Source organism: Protopterus annectens, chromosome 4.part1, assembly GCF_019279795.1.
Source record: "Protopterus annectens isolate FY-2018-M chromosome 4.part1, PAN1.0, whole genome shotgun sequence".
Taxonomy (NCBI): Eukaryota; Metazoa; Chordata; order Ceratodontiformes; family Protopteridae; genus Protopterus; species Protopterus annectens.
Genome location: NC_056734.1, coordinates 772,947,380 through 772,970,145, shown reverse-complemented (window position 1 = coordinate 772,970,145; position 22,766 = coordinate 772,947,380). Strand labels below are relative to the sequence as shown.

The window sequence follows — 22,766 nt, the reverse complement described above, 5'->3', positions numbered from 1 at the left end:
AAATTCGAAATTTTTGGTCTGAAATTAAGTTGTTCGTTTAATATGAAAATCGGAAGGCTTGAATACACCCTCAGAAGCCGGTGCCTGCACAGCGGCTCCAGACCCATCCAAGGTAGAGACATCCCCAGGTTCCATAGTCGAAGAAGCCTCTCGCGGCATAATGGGTCTCAGTAGAGGCCTGCAGATCTGTAGAAATGGGTGTCAGGGGCTGCAAAGGCACCTCACTGAGTACCGGTGTATGCCATCTGTCTCTGTCATTATCCTTTTGTTTTTTTCAGCGGATCAGTAGTCGGATGGCTTATCAAAGCCATTTTGGAATACGCAGAACAAGAGTGAAAGAATTTAGTGACAAAGATAGCCCGACAAAGAATAGTTTGGGCATTTAAACAAGGCACAAAACTGACAGCAAGGAACATCGTGGTCTGGGCCTAAACAGATGACGCAGTAAGAATGAAAATCTCTGTGAGGTATTTGCTTTCCAATGGCAAGACCATTGTTAATTTTTTCTGACATCGGTTAGAGCAAGAAAAAAGGATCCCCAACGGGGTACTTATCTTTTAGAAGACTTCAGGTCTGAAACTTGAAAAAATAAAATTTCAGGAGGCGGCCGACCGGCACTTGTGAACTGTTTCTGCTTTGGAAACTGCACGGCAAGAAAAGCTGATGTAATGGCGTCAGCTGCATGTTTTATACCCTTGATGATCGGACGTCATGGAAGAAGCTACAGTATCCGAAGCAGAAATCCCAAGACTCTGGTATTCAGGCCGACTGAGGGCTACCTGCAGGCAGATAACCCAAATGTGATGACTGCAACAGTGAAACACGAAGAACATCTTATGGGTCGGTAATTGCTGGGGCCTGTGAAAGGTTCTCCTTTATGCAGGGTACCATTTGCTTGGTACAAAATCTGTATGGAGGCAGAGATTGAACAGAGTTGTTAGGGGTACTGTTAAATCTTTGTTCATGCCACTTAAGATGCATCTAGGGATATTGTCAGGACCAATTAATTCAGTACAGCTGGAGGTGAATGAATTTTCTGTTTGGCACTCTGCAATTGCACCTCTTGTTCTGTGAGATTCCCCTTATTTTGTAATGTTTAAAGGGCAGTTGCTTTTTAACCATCTTGTTTTCTTTTATTTCTACCCAACTTTTATACTCCATTTTCATTTTATCCCACTCAGAAGCTATAACCTCTGGAGTACGTTTCATCTTCCCTAATAACGCTCAAATAATTTCCACTCCCCATTCCTTAAATTCTTCTATTTTAAACAGGTAGGTGAGGAGGTGCCAGTGTCTCATCTTTACTTCATTACCTGAATTTTTATTAATAATTATAGGTGCTTGATCTGAAATAGTTAATGGATGTGTGTCATGGTTCTCGCTTAAATGCATATGTTTATGTGACATAATTTCTCTCTAGTCTAGCCCAGTTACTGTACTAATATGCAAATTCTCCGAGTTCCTACTACTGAATTCATATATTTTCAAATATTTTCATGAATTTCTTCAGAAATCTACCCTCTTTTGTTGATATTTTCAGTTCTAGATTCCCTGATAGATACTTGTTGCAAATCAAATTCCAGTTTCCACCAGGGGAAGCAACTTTTTTTATACTTGTGCTTGCATCTGTCCTTGGTGTCCCACACACCTTACACTTTTTCCTCTTGAAACTGATCTTTAAGCAAAGTCCGAAGCATCTGTAGTGACTGACTGCTTTGGACCTGGGAGGGAGAAGAGGAGACCTAGATTTGACTAGATCTGAAAGCCCCAGCACTGGGATCTGAAAAAGACAATGGGTGTTGGTACTGAGACCAAAGAGACTTCAGATACCACTTTATCTTTCTCATCCAGAGTCGTCCCAAGGGTATAATGAAAATCATACAAGTCACGAGACCCTAAATCCTGAGGTATTTCCTAGCAGTGACCAAAGTCTGAGTGGAAAACTCTAGAAACAAATCTAGGAATAGATGCATTTGCTCCTGTGGAAGAAAAGTTCTTTGAACACAATCCTGTGTGGCAGAATCAAGAAAGTCTTTTGAATATTCTCTTGTAATCCCAGCTTGTGTATGACCCGGAAATTCTTGACATTTGAAAAGGACTCTGAAAAGATAAATCATCTAAATACAGGAAAAAAAAATATTCCCTGTAGCCTGCAAAGAGCTATATCTGGAGGTAGACACTTTGTGAACACTCCTGACTATGTGATCTAGACACACAAATGCCTGAAGTCTGGATGAACAGGAATTTGATAAGAATCATTTAAATGTAATGTTACATGGAAACTTGAATGAGGAAGAAAATGCAACAGGTTGTGAAGTGACATCATTTTGAATTTGGGCACCATCACAAACAGGTTTGGGAAAGAAATATCTAGGACCGGTTTGAAACCATTTTCTTCCTTTGGCACTAAAAACACCCTTGATTAAAACCTTTTTCTCACATGGGAAGGGGGGGGTCTATCACTCCCTGAGACAGCATGTAATGAAAGACAGATGGAAACAGTCTGGTCTGGAAGATGAGCTATTTTCTTCCACTGCTATCTGTAATCTTGATGAATCCTAAGAATTTATACACTCTCCCAAACCATCTATCTGAAACTATTTGTTGCCAAAGAGAAGTGGAGAGTCTGACTTTATGGAAGAAAAAAAAGGAGCTGCCAAGGTGGAAAGGGGGAACAAAGTCTCTTTAAACAGTTATTCTTATGTAGTGGACTATCCTTGGCTTTAGGAGTTTCCAGAATTCTTCTTGGAACTCCCTTGGCATTTCTTCTTAAATATCTGTTTACCTGCATTTTGTTGAGACTACTTTGTTTCTTACCAAAATTAGATAAAGAACTAGAGAATCTCTTGGAAAACTTATATCAGCTTACTCCTTTTATCAAACGTTTTGATTACCTCTGCAACAGAAGGGCCAAAAACTAAATTGTTATTCAAAAGACAATTTAAAAACTCATTTTAACATCTTCTGAAAGGTTTTGAGAATGCAGCCATGGAAACCTCCTCAAAACAGTACCAGTGGCCATAGCCCTGGAAGAAGTACCAACAGTCATACACTGTATAAAATGCGTAGAGAGTTGAATATAAGAAATTAAATTTAAAGCAGATTTTTCCTCACAAGAACTGCAGATTAAACATTCCTCATACTTTCACAGTTAGAACAAACCTTAACAAGAACCTGATGATTTAAAATTCTGAAAATCAAAGTTGCAGAAGCATGCACTGTTTTCCCTGAAACTTATCAATAATCTCCCCATTCCCATCATAGAGTAAGATCGGACTTACGTGTCTACCTGCTGAAGGATTAACTAATGTTATAGCTGCTAAACCAGGTTTGGGGAGAGTGTATAAATACTTAAGATTGAGGAAGTAGTATTTTCCAAGGGACTGAGAAACCTCAGTGCTCTCCCACTGAAAGCACTGGCACATTCTGGAAATACTTTCAGACAGAAAGAGAGAGAGAAACAGAGAAGACCTCCACCCCACTCCCTCCCAGCAAAGTCAGAAACTGATTTCTCCTGTAAGTCGGAATCAGAAATCTAAAAAGAAAACCCTGTATCTGGCCCTACATTCTCCTGTCCTAATACAAAATCTTAAATCTTTTCAGGAGGAGTTATTCTTCTTTCTTTTACCATAGACTACTTTACAAGAAAAATCAATAGACTGAATTAAACCCTAAGCCATATCCAGTAAACTACTCCTAAGGAAATTTGAAGAGTTGTAGATATATGGTTAGTTTTCTGCTTCTTTCTGACAAGAAAATTGTGATCAAAAGTGTTATTAATGGCAAAATCAGCTTTCCCAGGTATTGGCACAACATTCTGACAAACTAAGGAAATCTTCTCTGTTCCCTCTTCCAGGGCCAACAAGAGCAGCTCTCCCTTAACATCCATAGAGGACATGGGTAACTCCCGGTCCATAGTGGCTGTAGATGCTACATCAGGGGTTTCTTGGGTATAAGATGAGTGGTCTGAGGTACAATTAATGGTCACAGCAGTCTCACCCACAAGCCACAGAAGCAAACTGCTAGTCTGATGTGATGGCAAAGGCTTTTTACTTAACTTTCTTTTTGTGGCTGGAAAAAAGACAGACTGTTCCATGGCCAAGCCAAAAATGTGGAAAGCAAGCAACAAATGCCAGTAAAAACCAAGAGTCTTTAAAAGTCACTTTTTTTTTCAAAAGCAAACCGTAAAGAGCACTTTAACACTCTGCCAGCCCCATAAAGTAAAATAAATAGAATTTCTCCACAGAAAAAAAGGTTTAAAGTTACTTTAAACTTTTAAACTTACAGGAAAAAAGAGCACCCCTGTTTAAAAGTAAAGTGCAGTCTTGTGACAGTGCTTTAAAACACCAAATCCTAGCTTTAAAATAACTTTTCTGAAGTGGAAAATAATAATTCACAAAAAATAAATAATGGGATTTTCTTCCCCAAAGGGAACTTATATGCCCAGTAAAAAAATGCACAAGCAGACAGTCAATACTCGAAAGCCTCACAGGAGCGTACTCTTTGGCAGTAATAAAGCGCTGAAGGGCTTGGTGCCCAAATCTGCCTTTTGGCGAGCTTAGCTTGAGTTGCCAGACAGTTTGAGTGTATAGAAGGTGCCCTGGAGCTTTGGAAGCCAGCTGGCTGTTACTTCCTCAGCAGGATATAGCCCAAACAGCTTAGGCTACTGCAGCAATGATCAATATGAAGATCATCACATTTTTGTATGTTACTGAACATTTACCTTTCCTACTGCACATATGCAGAAAATCCATTGCATATGGGAACTGTGCCCTTTGTGGCACATTTCTGCACTATTACAGTTCCAGAAGGATGGGCAGTAGTATACATTCGGTGACACTTGCGTGGATTACAGCACTGCATTTTTTAAAGGAATTTACCAGGACATATGAAGTTTCAGGTGCACAACATTCAAATGGCTAGCAAGGCTTCTTTAGGATGGTGGTAAAACTAGTTTAATTGTTAAAGAAAAAATGATTACCATTTCAAGTGAAATATATTTTAGACCACTTGAATAAGAAGGAACGTTTCCATTTCACTCAGGGAAAATTCTGTACCTTCACACTATTAAATTCAGTAAACAAATATGCACAGTTTAACATATAAATACAGAACCAATATACAGTGCTGGGGCACTTTTTCTACCAGAATATAAAATGTTAATTTGATAACTTCACATCTTTATATGTGCATCTAAAACAAACCTATCATACCTCCATTGCAAACACTATGGTTAGGTGATCACTTCTTGAATTCCTTGATAGCTGTTTTCTCCTTGCATCTGCCAGCTCCTCCTTTCCCTGTAAATAAAAACTACAGTGAGAAAGAATACTTGTGTAAAATTTTATCATAACCTTAACTGTCCTTTTCTTCTATGTTGCAGTATTCTTTCCATATGGGGTATACTCTGCTCCAAGTGACCCATTGTCTGGCCAGCATACAAACACTTTCAGCTACTGCAAGTATGTGGGACGTCGCATGTATGGCTTGTTGAACGTCACAACATAAAAGGACATCTACACATACAATCCTCAGAACTGAAATGCCCCAGAAGGAAAGTACAGTTGAGCACACTTACCATAAATGTAGATGTTACTGTATTCACTGTTGCAGTCACCACATTTGGGTTATCTCTGCCAGGGCAGCCCTCAGCTGGCCCGAATACCAGAGGCTTAGTATTTCTGCGTCAGTTGCTGTCACTTCAGGACTGATGTCAGGTCGTCAGTAGTATAAAGTAAGGCAGCTGATGCCATTACATCAGTTTTTCTTGCCTTAACCTGTCAGGAGCCCCCAACTGGAAGCCTGGTTCTGGTGGAAGAACCTCACCAGTAGAAAGTAAATACCAATATGTCCCTTGTAAGGAAAGAGAAGGAAGAAAGAAGAGGGGGATGGAGGGAGGGAAACCAGGACTGCAACAGTGAATATACTCGAACATCTACATTTATGGTAAGTGTGCACAACTGTACTATGTTCTTTGTGCATCACTGTTGCAGTCATCACATTTGGGTTGATTCCCAAAGCTGAGGAAAAGGGTGGAGGCAGTTAAGGAAATTAGGGGCTGGCTAGGATGCCCTGCAAGACTGCAGTGGCAAACCCTGCCCTGGATTTGAAGACAGGCAGGTGGTAATCTTTGGTGAAGGTGTGAACAGGTGTCCATGTGGCAGCCTCCAGGATGTCCCTGGTGGGGACTCCTCTGAGGAAAACTGCAAAGGTGGAGGCTAGCTCTGGTGGAGTGAGTCCTGACCCCCATGGGGGGAGGCTTTCCGTGTTGTTTGTAGCAGAAATGGATGCGGTGTGCTATCCACTTGGAGATGGTTTGTTTGGAGATGGCTTTGCCCTCTGCCCCTGCAGCACAGCTAACCAGCAATTGATCAGACTTTCTGAAGGATTTAGTACTGTCTAGATAGAGTCTGAGCCGTCTGTGCACATCTAGAGAGTGCAGGATCCTTTCCCTTGTTCTGTGGGTTAGGGAAAAAGGTGGGCAAATGAATGGATTGGTTGAGAGCCACACTAGACACCACCTTGGGCATGAAGGATGGGTTAGTCCTGAGGGATACCCTGTCAAAATGGAAGATGATGAAGGGTCCCACAGCTATGAGTGCTTGCAGTTCGGAGACCCTTCTGGCTGAAGTGATGGCCAGAAGGAAAGCTGTCTTCCAGGAGAGAAATTTTAGCTCTGCTGAAGAGGCAGGTTCAAAGGGGGGGGTGAGCTTTTCCAACACAAAGTTAAGGTCCCAAGCTGGGGTTGGTGCTCTTCTGGGTGGCCTCAGGTTGCTAGCCCCTCTTAGGAACTGTTTGATCACAGGGTTCTAGAAAAGGGGCTGCTCAGTGGGAAAATGAGCAGAGATAGAGGCATGAATTTTAATATAGGAAAAGGAGAGTCCACTGTGTAGCAGGTCAGCTAAGTAATCCAGGATGAGAGGGAGGGACGGCAGTGCTGTATTGGCTCCCTTAGCCTGAATCCAGGTGCAGAACCTTTTCCATTTGTCAGCATAAGAATTCCTAGTGCCAGGGCATCTGGCCTCATGTATAACATTCTAGAACCTGTTTGCTGAGGTTGGCAGATTGATGGGGGAGTTAGGGAATAAGCCAAGCCGCCAAATTGAGTGTCTGAACTGGAGATGCATGAATTCCCCTTCCCTCTGGGTCAGGAGGTTTGGAATCTGAGGGAGATGCCAAGGTGGCAGAGGGGACAGGCTGCGCAGCAAGGGGTACACCAGTGCTGGCAAGGCCAGTCTGGAGCTATAAGAATTGTCCTTGGTTTTTCCTCCTTTATTTTGAGCAGTACCCTGGGGATGAGAGGTAGTGGAGGAAAGGCATAGACTGCAAGACTGACCCAGGGGAAGGACAGGGCATCCACTTTCCAAGTCATGCAGTGATGCTCCCTGATGCAACACTTGCTGAGCTGATGGTTGGTGTGGGAGGCAAAGAGGTCGACCTTCGGGGTACCCCATTTCTGAATTATTAGGGCAAAGGTTCTTCTGTTGTGCTGTCACTAGTGTGGGTCCAGAAGATTTCTGCTTAAGTGGTCCATCAGAGAGGAGAGAGAACCCGGTAGGAATTGTGCTAACAGGTGGAAGTGCATGGCAGAGGCTGTGTGCTCCAAAGGGTCATGGCCAGCCTGCACAGAGGGTAGGATTGAGTCCATTACTGCTTGTTGATATACCACATCACAGTTGTGTTGTCTGTCTTGATCAGGAGAGCTCCTGGGGAGAGAAGGGGCATGAAAGCTATCAAAGTGTGTTGGACAGCTATCATCTCTTTTTGGTTGATGTGCAGATGGATTGCTGTGGGCTCCAATGGCCCTGTATGCACTTGCAGTCCAGGTGTGCACCCCGGGCATAATCTGATGTGTCTGTGGTGAGGGTCTGGGTGGCATGGGATGGTGAGAAAGGTAGTCCTTTGTTGAGGGAGCATGCTGTTGGGCCCACCAAAGAAAATCTTTTCTGAGGGAAGGTATTATAGGTATAAGAGTCTCCAGGTCTTGAGTGTGTTGACACCAAAGACATTTTAGGTACCATTGAAGTTTCCTCATATACAGTCTGGCATATGGAAGGAGTAGAATGCAAGATGCCATGAACCCCAGAGCTTGCAGGATTTTTCTTGCAGATAGTTGGGGTCTGGTGGCTAGTTGAAAGAAGTAGGCTGTCAGGAAGGTTTGCTTTTCTGGTGTAAGGCAAGCCATCTGGGATGCTATGTCCAGGCTTGCTCCCAGGAATATAATCCTTTGGATGGATACCAGTTTGGATTTCTTTTCATTGATTGTGTAACCTAGGGAGGTTAGTAGGGACTTTACAAAGGCCAGGTGCTTGAGCAGCTTTTCCTGGCTGTCTGCCTGAATTAGGCAGTCGTCTAAGTATGGGTAAATCTGGATATTCCTTTGTCTGCAAAAGGCAATGGCCGGAGCCAGACATTTTGTGAAAATGCTGGGAGCAGTAGATAAGACAAAGGGAAGCACAGAGAACTGAAAGTGCTGAGATCCAGCCCTGAAACAGATATCTTCTGCATGATTCCCTGACAGGAATGTGGAGGCAGGACTCCTTTAGGTCTAGGGTGGCTAGCCAAGCATCTTTGGAGAGCATGAGTAGCAGCTGCTGGAGGGTGAGCATTTTGAATTTTGGGATCACCAGGAAGATGTTTAGAATGGATAGATTGAGGATGAGGTGCCAGGTGCCCTCTTTCCTGGGTACCAGAAAAAGTCTGAAGTAGAAACCTTGGCCTTTCTGTTCTGCAGGAATGTGCTCTACTGCCCTCATGGAGAGCAGGGAAAGGACTTGTTTTTGCGCCTCTGCCCACTGGTTTTGAGGTAGATCTGGGAAACCTTTTGGGGATGGAAGGGTGTGGAAAGAAAATTTGTATCCCTGGGACACTATGATGAGAACCCAGTGGTCATTAGTAATGGAGGCCCAGGTGTTTACATGAGAGGAGAGTTTTCCTCCTAGGGGTAAGTGAAGGTGGGCAGAGGGAGGGGGTGGGGCAGGAGAGTCATTGCAAGTTCTTACCATAAGGGGGTGGCTTAGAACTCCCTGATTTTGAAGTGGAGGTAGTCCACTGCTTATATCTCTGCATTCCCTGTGGGTGCTGTCTGTGGGGTCTGGTTCCCAAGGTTCTTGGCTGAACTGACCTGGTGGGAGCAGGAAAGGACCAGTGCTTGGAGGGACAATGCCTGCTGAACCTGGGTGGTTGGACCTGTAAGAAATCCTTAACTGTCTGCACAGATTTTGCTTTTTCTTCCATCCTTTTTAAGACCTCTTCTGCCTTACTGCCAAGTAAGTTGTCTTTGTGCAAGGGGGCATCCAACAATTTAGATTTAACATGTTCTGGCAAGGGCTGTTCCTTAAGCTATGCATGCCTTCTACGGACAAAATCGGTGACTGCTGCCCTGCAGGAAGCTTCTAGGGTGTCAAAACCACAATGCAAGGTGTGTTTAGTTACTTGACTTGCAGAATGCATTAACTCTTGTAACTCTTTAGATTCTGCACAAGCTGGAAAGGAAGACATTTTTTGTTTGAGGAGTTCCAGGGTATGTTGCTGAAATGTTAGCATATGGAACAGACAATTTAGTGCTCTGATAGCAAGAGTAGCTGAAGTGTATATTTTTTACCCAATCTGTCTAGTGCTCAGGAATCCCTGTCTGAGGGGATGGGACTCTTAGCGGAGGTTGCTTTAATTCCTTTAGGCCCTTGAGAAATTACCTCAGGGTCAGCAGTAGGATTTTTAAAAAGAAATGTGTGCGAGTCAGGGACTTTGTAATTCCTGTCTTGTTTTCTGGATGCAGGATGGAGGGTGTGTCAGGAGTCAAGCTGGATTCCAGGAAAACATCCTCCACAATATCCAGGGGATGGCCAGGGATCTGTGCTGTGGAAGAGCTAAGAATTCCCAGAGTCTCTTTTTAGAATGAGGGGTGTGAAGGGTTTCACCAAAGGAAAAATCCTCTGGGGGAGAGGCTGAAGGAATGGAATCCTCTTTATCAGAATCCTCAGAAGCAGAGAGGGGCCTCGGACGCCTGTTCAGACAAAACTACAGGGGGCAGAGCTCTTTCTTTTGGAAGGGGTAGCTTGGCTTTCCCTGATCAGCATGATGAGGTCTTCTGCCATTTTAAGGATTTGAGACTGAAGCAAGGAAACAGGTGCCTGAGATTGGGTCGTCGGTTTCTTGGGTGTGGTTCATAACCTGGACCTAAGAAACTCGGTAGTTTTCAAAAGAAAGGTAGTTGCGAAATAAGTCGGTTTGTGTCGAGAATCGGTAGTGCAAAGGACTTCCTCGGAAGCCGGTGCCTGTTCAGTGGCTCCGGACCCATCCAAGGTAGAGATGATAGCAGGATCCTTAGTCGAAGAGTTTGCAGCATACCAGACTCCGAAAGAGTCTCGGTAGCAGAGTGCGAATCCACAGAAGCGGGCATCAGGGGTTGCGAAAGTGCCTCACTGAGGACCAGAGAACTGACGACTAGCTTAACGGGAGCATCATCGGTAGGTTTGGACCTGTGCGGTCTGTGTCTGTCTTTAGCTTTACATTTTTTCAGAAGATCTGCTGTTGGATGGCTTACCAAAGACACATCAGAATTCGAGGACTGTAAGCGAAAAGTTCTAGCTACAATAAGGGCCCGATGACATATAGTTCTGGCGTTAAAGCACAGAAGGGACAGTGGGGGACTTCGTGGTCTGGGTGTAAGCAAGTGACACAGTAAGAATGAAAGTCTCGGTGTGGTATTTGCTTTCCACAGGCAAGACAATTGTTAACTTTTTCTGACATCGGTTAGTGCAAGAAAAAAAGGATCCCCAATGGGGCACTTAGCTTTAGAAGACTTCAGCTTCAATTCAGAAGACGAAACTCAAGTAGCGGCCGACCGGCACTCATGCGAACTGCTTCTGCTTCGGGCTCCATGGCAAGAAAGACTGATGTAATGGCGTCAGCTGCCTTACTTTATACTACTGACGACCTGACATCAGTCCTGAAGTGACAGCAATTGACGCAGAAATACTAACCCTCTGGTATTCGGGCAGGCCGAGGGCTACCCTGGGAAGGATAACCCAAATGTGATGACTGCAACAGTGAAACACGAATAACATCACCAGTGTAATGAAAAAGGAAAATAATCTGCCATCCAAGGAAAAAGCAAGGAATAGGGGGAGAAGGGAGGGATAGAATATTGCAACATAGAAGAGAACATCTAAGGTTATGGTAAGATTTTACACAACTATTCTACGTACTTTTCTAATGTTGCACTATTCTTTACATATGGGAGAGTACCAAAGCTTAGGATGAAACCTGGGAGAGGGAAGAAACTCTCTACAAAGCCATGAAGAATGGCTCAAGCAAAATCTAGCCCTAGATTTAGAAATAGTATCCAGTTTGCAATTCTTGGTGAAAGTATGACCAGAAGACCAAATGGCAGCTTCCAAAATGGTGTTAGCAACCAAACCCTTAAAGAATGCACCAGAGGATGCCACAGCCCTAGTGGAGGGAGCCTTTACAGAGAGCCTTACCATGAAACACATAAAACAAAACAGCCTTAGAAATCAAAGTTGAAATAGTCTGCTTGGAAACAGGCAAACACACAGCCCTGGGATAAAAGGAAACAAAAATCTGATCAGATATCCTGACGGCCTTAGTTTTAGTCATATAAAATCTGAGTTGTCTATGCACATCCAAGGTGTGCAAGATCCTCTTACTGAATGATTATGGAGAAGGGAAGAAAGTGAGTGACCTAACAGCTTAATTAAGCAAACACATTGACCACCTTTGGAATAAAAGAAGCATTAGTAGGCAGAAAGACTCGATCCTTATGAAAGACAAGGAAAAGTGGAGAAACCATCAAAGCTTGAATCACAGAAACCCTCCTAGCAGAGGTTAAAGCTAGTAAAATAACTTTCTCAGCTACAAAACGTTAAGGAAGCTGAAGCTGCAGGCTCAAAAGGGGCCACAGTTAGCTTCTCTAAAACATAATTCAAATCCCAAGGATGGAGGTGGAACTGGTTTCCTGTGAGGCTTAATGTGGACACCTTTGAGAAATAGTTTTACTTCCAAGTCTAGAAGCTAAAGGAGGAATCAATGGCAGACAAGCAGAAATGGCTGACAAATGAACTTTCAGTGAGGAATAAGCCAAACCACTCAAGTAACTTGCACAAGTAAGAAACAAAAACAGGAATATCTACAGAAAGTGGATCTAGATTACGTGAAAGACACCAAGTAGAAAATCTTTTCCATTTAGATAAGCAAGTATTGGGTTTTCTGGCCTCCTGCACTACCCTAAGTAGTACATCCTCACAAAAAAAGTGTCTGAAAGGAATTAAAAGTTTATCAACCATAGATTCAGCTGTAAAGTTGACAAATGTGGATGAAGTAGAGATCCCTTATCCTATGTGAGAAGGTCCACTCTGTGAGGGAACTTGTGATGACTGCCCTTGGCTAAATGCAGAAGAGGGAATAAGAAGTTATGTACTCACCATAACGTTCCATCTGAGTAGGAATCTTCATTTGTCTGCAACCTTTGGGATACGGATCCGAGCCGGCAACTTCTACCACAGCATAGATCCATGCTCCTAGCTCCTCCCTTTACCCATAATCCCCTGCCAACCCTGACTGACCTCAGATCAAGTTTGCCCCATATAAAAACTTGCTAGTGTGTCCCAGAAGGGACTCATGTAACACAACTCCTACTTAGAATCATATTGGTCAGGGGGAAGGCGGGTGGGATGGTTGCAGACAAATGAAGACACCTACTCAGATGGAACGTTATGGTGAGTACATAACTTCTTAATCTGAAGTAGGCACTTCATTTGTCAGCAACCTTTGGGACAGAGTCCCCAGCTACCTGAATCTTGGGCGGCCTTCATGGGAGGATATTCCGGAGCACTGCAGAGCCAAAGGACGCCCAACCTCTGGAGACAACATCCAGTTTGTAATGGCTGATAAAAGTATGGGATGAAGCCCAAGTGGCTGCGGAACAAATATCATCCAAGGGAACCCTAGATCTAAAAGCAGCCGATGTAGCAACGGCCCTAGTAGAATGAGCACGGACTCCCTGAGGTGCAGGCCATCCCGAACTCTGATATGCTAAGAGAATACAGCTCGCTATCCATCGTGACAGTGTAACTTTAGAAACCGACTTGCCTAGGTTGGTTTTGGCAAAGGAGACCAACAACTGATCGGATTTTCTATGACCAGCCGTTCGATGAATATAAAAGCGCAGTTGTCTGTACACGTCCAAAGAATGCAGCTTATACTCTCCTTTGTTCTGATAGTTGGGGAAGAACATGGGAAGATTACTAGATTGATTGATGCTTGCTTCAGAAGATACCTTAGGCAGAAAAGACGGATTGATCCTGAGGTAAACTCTATCCTGATGGAAGGTCAAATACGGTGGTTTGACACAGAGAGCCTGAAGTTCAGAGACTCTTTTGGCCGAAGTAATGGCCACCAGAAAGGCCGTTTTCCAAAAGAGGTATTTGAGATCAACTGTGGCCGCCGGCTCGAAAGGGGGGCTAGTCAAGGCCTGCAGAACTAAAGCTAAATCCCATGGGGGTACCATCTCCCTGACAGGAGGTCTGAGGAGGAAGGTACCCTTAAGGAAAGCTTTACAGAGCTTGGAGGTAATAAGAGGGCCAGGACTCATGCCCTACATGATAGTGCGAAATCGCTGCTAGTTGCACCTTGACTGTAGAACAGCTAGCCCCCTGATGAAAAAGGGTAGATAGAAAATCCAAAACCGATGTTAAAGGCGCTGTAAAAGGATTTAAATGACGGTGCTCAGCCCAGATGGAAAAGCGTTTCCACTTACTCTGATAGACCTTTCTGGTGGATGGCTTGTGTGCTGCTACTAGAATGGCTTTGACTGATGAGGAGATTCCAGGAGTCCTAATCAAGAGTGGAACTGGAGCAACCAAGCCGTCAGCTTGAGGTTGACCAGGTTGGGGGTCGGAAGACCCAAGGGGCGAGTAATGAGATACGGAAGAGGATCCAAAATCCAGGGCGGATGAATCAGGTGAGACCATAGGTACGGGAACCACGTCTGACGAGGCCAGAATGGGGCAATGAGGATCATCTTGCTCCCCAACTGACTGGCTTTCTGTAAAAGTTTTAGCATCAGGGGCAGTGGCGGGTAAGCGTAAAGGAGACCAGGAGGCCAAACATGTACTAGAGAGTCTCTCGGGGACTCCCCCAGAGGGGGGATTAGGGTGAAGTAACTGTTGCATTTGGTATTTGAGGGAGAGGCAAAATGATCGCAACAGGGTTGCCCCCATTGGGCAAATATTCGCTCCGCTACTAGAGGATTGAGAGACCATTCGTATGGAGTCAGGATTGTACAACTGATCCTGTCTGCTAGGATGTTGGACCATCCCGGAATGTGCGTTGCAATGAGAAAGCGGTTGGTGGATATCGCCCATTCCCACACTCTCATGGCCTCGCGACAAAGAGGATAAGACCTGGTTCCCCCCTGTTTGTTGATGTACCAGACCACTGACATGTTGTCTGTATGTACCGCAATCACCCCAATCGGAAGAAGGTTGTGAAGTGCCTGCAACGTCAAAAGCACCACCCTCATCTCTAGGACATTGATATGCAAGGAGGTCTCTATGTCGTTCCACGTGCCTTGGACCGTTCTGCCTGAATAATGCCCCCCCACCCCTGTCGAGAAGCATCTGTGGTCACTGTGGCGATGGGAGGAGGCATCGAGAATGGACGTCCTGTGTGGAGGCTCGGGGACTGGAGCCACCACACGAGCGACCTTCTGCAAGTCCTGTTTAGGGGAATGGGATGGTACAGAGGGTTGCGAGACAGGGACAATTGCACCTGAAGGGTCCACTGCAGGACCCTCATATTCAGATGGGCCAAGGGCAGCAGAGAAATTGCTGCCGCCATGGACCCTAGAGCCCTCAGGACCAATTCCGCCAGTGGAGCTTGAAGTTGGAGGATGGCCTGTACATGCAACCTCAGGTTGAAAAAAAAGGAAGTTGTCAGTTCAGAGGGGAGGCAAAAAGATCCACTAGAGGAGTACCCCACTGAAGGACCAAGTCCAGAAACATATCCCTGTGAAGCACCCATTCTTGAGTCATGGCCCTGCTTAGCGAGTCTGCCACGAAATTTTGAGTGGATGAAATGTAAACTGCTTGAAGAGTCACCTTGTCCTGATCTGCCACTTTCCAAGCTATGAGGGCCAACCTGCAAAGAACATACACCCCCCCCCCATTTACATACCAGTGGGCTGTGGTGATGTCTGTAAATACTTTCATAGGTGCTGGTTGGAAAGCCTGTACAGCCAGAATGAGAGGCCTCATCTCCTTGACACTGATATGCTCCTTCCTTTGAGAAGGAGACCAGAGACCTTGGACCTTCTCTGACACAAGAGTTGCCCCACAACCTGTGTCTGAGGCGTATGTGAACAACTCTTGAACTGGATGAAGCTGGTGAAGAGGAAGGACTGGATTCAGAGAAAACTGATGAATCCACCAAAGAAGCTGTGATTTCAGGCATGGGAGAAGAGGAACTACAAACTCCAGAGAATGGGAATGGTAGATCCAAACAGATTTTAGGTACCACTGAAACTTCCTCATGTGAAGTTTTGCCAGTGGCACCATAGGTACTGTGGATGCCATAAATACCCAGTAGTCTTAGAAATTCCCTGGCAGTAACATATGGAAGAGACAGTAGACTGTGGAAGTGGTGCCAGAAAAAGGAGATTGTTCAGGTATACATATACCTGAATACCTCCAACCCTGCAATAAGCAATAACAAGGGCCAAACATTTTGTGAATACCCCTGGGACAGTAGACAGAGTAAAGGGCAAGGCAGAGAACTGAAAGTGCAAGAAAGCCACAAAGAAATGTAAACATTTCCTGTAAAGAGGACAGATAGGAATGTGAAGGTAGGTATCCTTGATGCCCAGAGAGGCCATGTAGGCCTGAGGAGGAATTAAAGGAAACAGACTGTAAAGACAGCATGCGAAAAGTCAGAACTTTTAGAAAAGTGTTTAAATTGGAAAGGCCCAGAATGGGCTTCCAAGGACCATTGTTTCTGGGCACAAGAAACATTCATGAATAAAACTCCCTTCCCCTTTATTCTAGAGGAACAGGCTGAATTGTCCCCTGAACAATTAATTATTTTAGAATTCGTGGAAACGAATCCAACTGATTTAGAGGAGGTTGAGGAATGCCCCTGAAAGGAGGAAAGTTTTACCAAGTCATGAAATATCCATGTAAGAACAACAGAGAGACCCCAGAAATCCTGAGTTATACTTGCCCAAGTTGGAATAGAGAGGGATAGACAAAAGAGAAAAAGGAGTAAGACAAGTGGTTGATCATCACAGACAACCTGCCCCACCTGGAAATGGGACCTGAACGAGTAGTTTTAGGCTGAGGTCTTCTGATTGTTTTATTAGCTCTGGAAGAAGAGGAACAAGACGGCGGGACATATCTGTTTTCTAATAAGAGGTCATGGAATGAATATTTCTGTAGAATTTAGGGACAGGTGACACAAATAAGAAGTTATGTACTCACCATAACGTTCCATCTGAGTAGGTATCTTCATTTGTCTGCAACCTTTGGGATACGGATCCGATCTCGGATCCAAGCCGGCAACTTCTATCATAGCATAGAGCCGAGCTCCTAGCTCCTCCCCTTACCCATAATTCCCTGCCTACCCTGACTGATCTCAGATCAAGTTTGCCCCATAGCACAGCTGATAAAAGTGTCCCAAAGGGAACAGATGCTAAAAACCACAAGAACGATCATTTTGGTCAGGGGGGAAGGAGGGGGGGATGGTTGCAGACAAATGAAGATACCTACTCAGATGGAACGTTATGGTGAGTAGGGACTTCATTTGTCAACAACCTTTGGGACAGAGTCCCCAGCTACCTAAATCTTGGGTGGCCTTCATGGAAGGATATTCCAGAGCACCGCAGAGCCAAAGGACACCCTACCTCGGGAGACAACATCTATTTTATAGTGGCTGATAAAGGTGTGAGATGAAGCCCAAGTGGCTGCGGAACAAATGTCATCCAGTGGAACCCTAGCTTGAAAGGCCGCAGATGTGGCAACGGCCCTAGTAGAATGAGCATGGGCTCCTTGAGGTGCAGGCCTTCCCGAGTTCTGATATGCTAAGAGAATACAACTCGAGATCCATCGAGAGGGAGAAACTTTAGAAACTGGCTTTCCGAAATTACTTTTGGCAAAGGAGATAAACAACTGATCGGATTGCCTATGATCAGCAGTTCTATGAATATAAAAACGTAGTTGTCTGTGTACGTCTAAGGAATGCAGCTTGTACTCTCTTTTGTTTTGAAAGTTGGGGAAAAACACTGGAAGATTGATTGATGTTCGCTTCTGAAGATACCTTAGGTAGGAAGGACGGATTGATCCTGAGGTAAACCCTATCCGGTTGAAAGACCAAATATGGTGGTTTGACACAAAGAGCTTGCAATTCCGATACTCTTTTGGCTGAAGTTATGGCCACCAAATAGGCGGTCTTCCAAGACAGAAATTTGAGATCAACTGTGGCCGCCGGGTCGAAAGGGGGACCAGTCAAGGCCTGCAAGACTAAGGATAAATCCCATGGAGGTACCACCTCTTTGACTGGAGGCCTAAGGAGGAAGGTACCCTTGAGGAAGTTCTTACGCAGTTTGGAAGTGATAAGAGGGCCAGACTCTTGCCCCACGTGATAGTATGAGATTGCTGCAAGTTGTACCTTGACTGTGGAAGAACTAACCCCCCTGGTGAAAGAGAGAGGTTAGAAAATCTAGAACCGACGCTATCGGGGCTGTAAAAGGGTCTAAACGATGGTGTTCTGCCCAAATGGTGAAGCGTTTTCACTTACTCTGATAAACCCTCCTGGTGGAAGGCTTGTGAGCTGCTACAACAATGGCTTTGACAGGTAATGAGATCCCGGGAGTCCTTATGAGGAGTGGAACTGGAGCAACCAAGCCGTCAGCTTGAGGTTGACCAGGTTCGGAGACGGAAGATAGAGGGAGTGAGAAATGAGATCCGGGAGGGGATCCAGAATCCATGGTGGCTACACTAGGTGAGACCATAGGTAAGGGAACCACGTCTGACGAGGCCAGAATGGGGCAATGAGGATCATCTTGCTCCCCAACTGCCTGGCTTTCTGCAATAATTTCAACATCAGGGGAAGAGGAGGGTAAGCATAAAGCAGACCGGGAGGCCAAGCATGAACTAGAGAGTCTCGGGACTCCCGGAGGGGATCAGAGCGAAGTAATCGTTGCATTTGGCATTTGAAGGAGAGGCAAAAAGATCGCAACAAGGTTGCCCTCATCGGGCAAATACTTGCTCTGCAACTCGCGGGTTGATAGACCATTCGTAAGGAGTCAGGACAGTATGACAGCCTGTCCGCTAGAATGTTGGACCGTCCCGGAATGTGCGTTGCTATGAGAAAGCAGTTGGTGGAAATCGCCCATTCCCACACTCTCATGGCCTCGCGGCAAAGGGGGGTAAGACCTGGTTCCCCCCGGTTTGTTGATGTACCAGATGCCTGACATGTTGTCTGTCTGTACTGCAATCGTCACTACCGGAAGAGAGCTGTGTAGGGCCTGCAACGTCAAAAGCACCGCCCTCATCTCTAGGACATTGATATGCAAAGAGGTCTCTACGTCGTTCCACGTGCCTTGGACTGTCCTGCCTGAAAAATCCCCCCCCACCCCAAGCGAGAAGCATCCGTGGTCACTGTGTCGACTGGCGGTGGTAGTGAGAAGGGACGTACCGTGTGGAGATTGGGAGACTGGAGCCACCACAGAGCGACCTTCTGCAAACCTTGCTTAAGGAAATGGGATGAGACAGGGGGTTGCGAGACAGGGACCATTGTACCTGGAGGGTCCACTGTAGGACCCTCATGTTCAACCGGGCCAATGGCAGCAGAGGGATTGCAGCCGCCATAGATCCTAAAGCCCTCAGGACCAATTCCGCCGAAGGAGTTTGCAGTTGAAGGATGGCCTGCACGTGCAACATCAGGTTCCGAAGCCGATCTGGAGTCAAGAACGCAAGCATCTGTCTGGAATCCAGTCTCGCCCCTATAAAATCCAACACCTGTGTAGGGGTCAGAGAGGATTTGGTCATGTTGATGGTTAATCCTAATAGTGGAGCAAGACTGAGGAAATAATCCCTGCATGAACAAAGTAGATGCCTTGTTGGGGCCATAAGGAGCCAGTCGTCCAGGTATGGAAAGACCTGAATTCCCTGGAGTCGGGCCGCTATTATTGCTAGGACTTTGGTGAACACCCTGGGGGCTGAGGTGAGGCCGAAGGGGAGGGCCCTGAATTGAAAGTGACTGGCTCCCAGCCGGAAGCGGAGAAACCTCCTGGAACGCCTGTCCACTAGAATGGGATAGTACGCATCCTTGAGGTCTATGGAGCACATCCAGTCGTCCTCCCGCAATAAGGGGAGGACGGTTTGCAACGTGACCATTCGGAACTTTTCTTTGGGTACCGCCAGGTTTAGGAGAGAGAGGTCGAGGATGGACCTCAAGTCCCCCGTCTTTTTTGGCACCAGAAAGAACCTGGAGTAAAACCCTGATCCGATTTGATCTGGGGGGACGGGCTGGATGGCTCTTTTTTGCAGAAGCTGCTGAATTTCTGCAGCAGCCGCCTCCCTCTGACTGGGTGGTACTTGGGGAGGCCTCTGATTCTGGGGGTTACGATAAAGGGAATTTGGTAACCTCTGGATATATCTGAAGCACCCAGCGATCCATTGTTATGGACTCCCACATTGCTAGGTGCCTCGAAAAACGCCCCCCGACTGTCTTCAGAGTGGAGCAGCTGGGTAACCCCTCAGGGGTTCTGCGTGGGCCTCTCAGAGAACGGTTCTCTGGACCCAAAATTCCTGGGACTCCCTCTGCCTCTGGGGCGGCGTCCTCCGTGTCCTCCTCTGCCACGAGAGGACTGGTTGTCCTGAGCAGACTGGGATTGATGCGATTTTCGGAACCACATCTTCTTCTGACCTTTTGGTTCTTGGAAAAGGACCTCTGCGGCGCAGAGAAGCGGACTCAGACAGCAGACAAGGTCTTCCCATCTTTCTCACTCTGGACAAGAGTGTCGCGAACGGTTTTGCCGAACAATGCAGAACCATCAAAAGGGGCATTCGCGAATGACGCCTTAAAGGGTTCCGAGAAGTCACAGTGACGGAGCCAGGCCTGTCTCCTCATGACAAGCCAGACTCCGCCTGCTCTAGCGGCTCCCTCCGTAGCATGTGACAACAGCTGCATAGAGGCGTTAGAAATAGAGCGGAGGGTGGCCATTCGGGAGGAGTACAGATCCTTGTCTCCCTCCGACATGGACCCTGGGGGGGGGAGCAGCGTATTCCTTAATTAGATCCCGCTGCATCCAAATAACGTGTGCCATGTAGTTCAAGGCCCTCATAGAGAAGGTCGCTGAACTGAAGGCCCGCTTCCCAAGACGGTCCATCGTGCGAGACTCCTTGCTCGGATGATGAATCGTGGGGCTCTCCTGAGCCAACTCTTTCTTGGTGGCTGCAGCCACCAACATGGCATCCACAGGGGGACCTCTGTTCCAGTGTGATCTCTCTGCAGGGGGACTCAAAATTTTGTCCAGGCGCTTGGGGATTGGCTCTATGGTGTCTGGTTCCTTCCAAGCCCTAGTGGATATGAGATCCACCAAGGGGTCGGGTGGAGGGGACACCCAAGAGGTAGATGGTCCTTGCCTCAAGGAATACGGACTCATCAGAGGAAGCCTTGGGGGCAGACCACCCGCCCCTGATTTTGAGCATTTCCATGATGTCTCCGAAGGAGACATCCTCGGGGGGGGGTGACCTAGGGGAGCCTTTCCCCTTCATCTAAGTCCGTATCTTCGGTGAGACTCTCAGGGGAGTCTATGTGCCTCCTCTTGCACTTTGCCTTGTGAGGAATCTCCTCGGGGGGGGGGGGGGGCTGTCCGAAGAGTCCTCACGGACTGCATCTTGTTCCACTGAAACTCCTAGAGGTGCTGAGGCAGGCTGCCCCGATGGCCGGATGAGGGGAGCCAGGACCAGATGAGAAGGAGTGCGGGAGGGAGCCGATGCCAGGACCGGAGGCCTGGAAGCACTCGACAGTGCCCTCTCCACTGCAGTGAAAGCAGAGGGGGTGCCGCTCTCAGACAGATCCGAGACCTGACTCCCACTTGGATCCGAAGCTAGATCGGACCCGGCGCCGAGAACGTCGGATCTGAGGGACCAGTGTGCACCGACCGGGACAGAGCCAAAAGCACACCGAATCCCTCGGATCCGAAGCTCGGCCCACGGCTCCGAGAGGTCGGATCCGACAAACTCGAGGGAGCTGTCTGAGCCGACGTGCCCAGCACGGTCGGCTCCGTCCCACCCCCGGATCCAACGGGTCAGAGAAGGAGCAGAAGGAGCAATAGGGCAAAGGGTCGAGCCCCGGAGGGAGGCAAGAGCACTCCCATCTGCATCTGGGCCTGGATGAATCTCCTCATCATCCGGTCCATGTCCGCATCTGACATGCTAAATGTGGACCTCGAAGAGGCCACCGAGGCAGACCTGGAGTGCCACCTCAATGACCTGAACGGGGACCGGGTCACCTCCTCCTCGGGTCCCGGGGAGAAGCAAGGTGATCGGATCCAAAGAGGAGGAGACCGAGAAGACCTGGACGGAGAAGCCCTCTTTGCGGGCAGGGCCGATGAAAAGTCCTCGGCCCGCCGCTTAAGGTGCTTCTCCCTCCGCTTCTCTTTCCGGAGCCGAAGCGGGAGGTTGAGTCCCGGTCGGAGGAAGGGAGGCAGGAGTGACCGCTACCGGGGGGGTAGCAGTCACCGAAGTACCAGAGGCCGAAGCAGAGTCTGGGGGTAAAAGGCCCGCCAGAACCAGCTCCGATCCTTAAGTGCCCTGGGGTTGAACGCCTCGCAAATCGCTCAACCCGAATAGAGGTGCTCAACCCCAAGGCACCTAACGCACAGTATGTGGCCATCAGCTGGTGAAAGCTTGTGACCACACTCGGTGCATTTCGAAAAAAATGGCTTTAGGGGCCTCCGACATAATTAAAGTAAAGCACACTCACTAGGCCCCTACACTCAAGTCACACACACACGCTACGACCAGCGGGGGAGAGAGGAAAAATTTTAAATTAAAATTTAAGCTGAAGAAAGCTAAATATAATAAGTTTTAGCGTTAAGGGTAAACCTACCACGCACACACAATCACTCAATCAGAAAGGAAGAAAGAAAACATTTTTCTCACAAAAAACACTAAGAGCTCTGGAATCTATCTGTTGCTTGAAGAGTGGCAAACTAGATCTGAGGTCAGTCAGGGTAGGCAGGGGATTATGGGTAAGGGGAGGAGCTAGGAGCTCGGATCTATGCTATGATAGAAGTTGCCGGCTCGGATCCGAGATCGGATCCGTATCCCAAAGGTTGCTGACAAATGAAGTCCCTACTTCAGATTATGTGTTTCAAGTCCTGAAGTTCTTTTCCATTTTATTGTAAAGACTTAAATAAATCTGCAGCTGCAGTACCAAACAGACCATTGTTATCCAGAGGAGCATCCATCAGTTTTGCTTTGATGTCATCTGGCAGTGGGCTGAAGCCTCAACCAATAACACCTTCTAAGGACAGAATCAGAAGCAGCGGCTCTAGATGATGCTTCTGCTGCACCATAACTGCATTTGATTGAGTGTCTAGCCACTTGAGAGGAAACTCCTAAAAGGGACATAACTTGATTTTTAATGTCAGAATCTGGAAGCTCTGAAAGAGCTTGCGAGGCCTGAGAAAGAAGGGCCAAGGAATACCTAGATGTGTGTTTGGTAGTTTATGTCTCGGA

At 46.7% G+C, this 22,766-nt stretch overlaps 1 protein-coding gene across 1 annotated transcript in view; it reads right to left on the bottom strand.

The window, feature by feature from the left end:
- Positions 1-22,766, bottom strand: part of DHX36 (DEAH-box helicase 36) — a gene marked incomplete in the record, with an annotated part of 1,900,459 nt that overhangs the window by 490,077 nt on the left and 1,387,616 nt on the right. Inside the window, 1 exon segment of the mRNA XM_044070516.1 lies at positions 5,214-5,300. Within this exon segment, the coding sequence (XP_043926451.1) occupies positions 5,214-5,300 (87 nt within the window).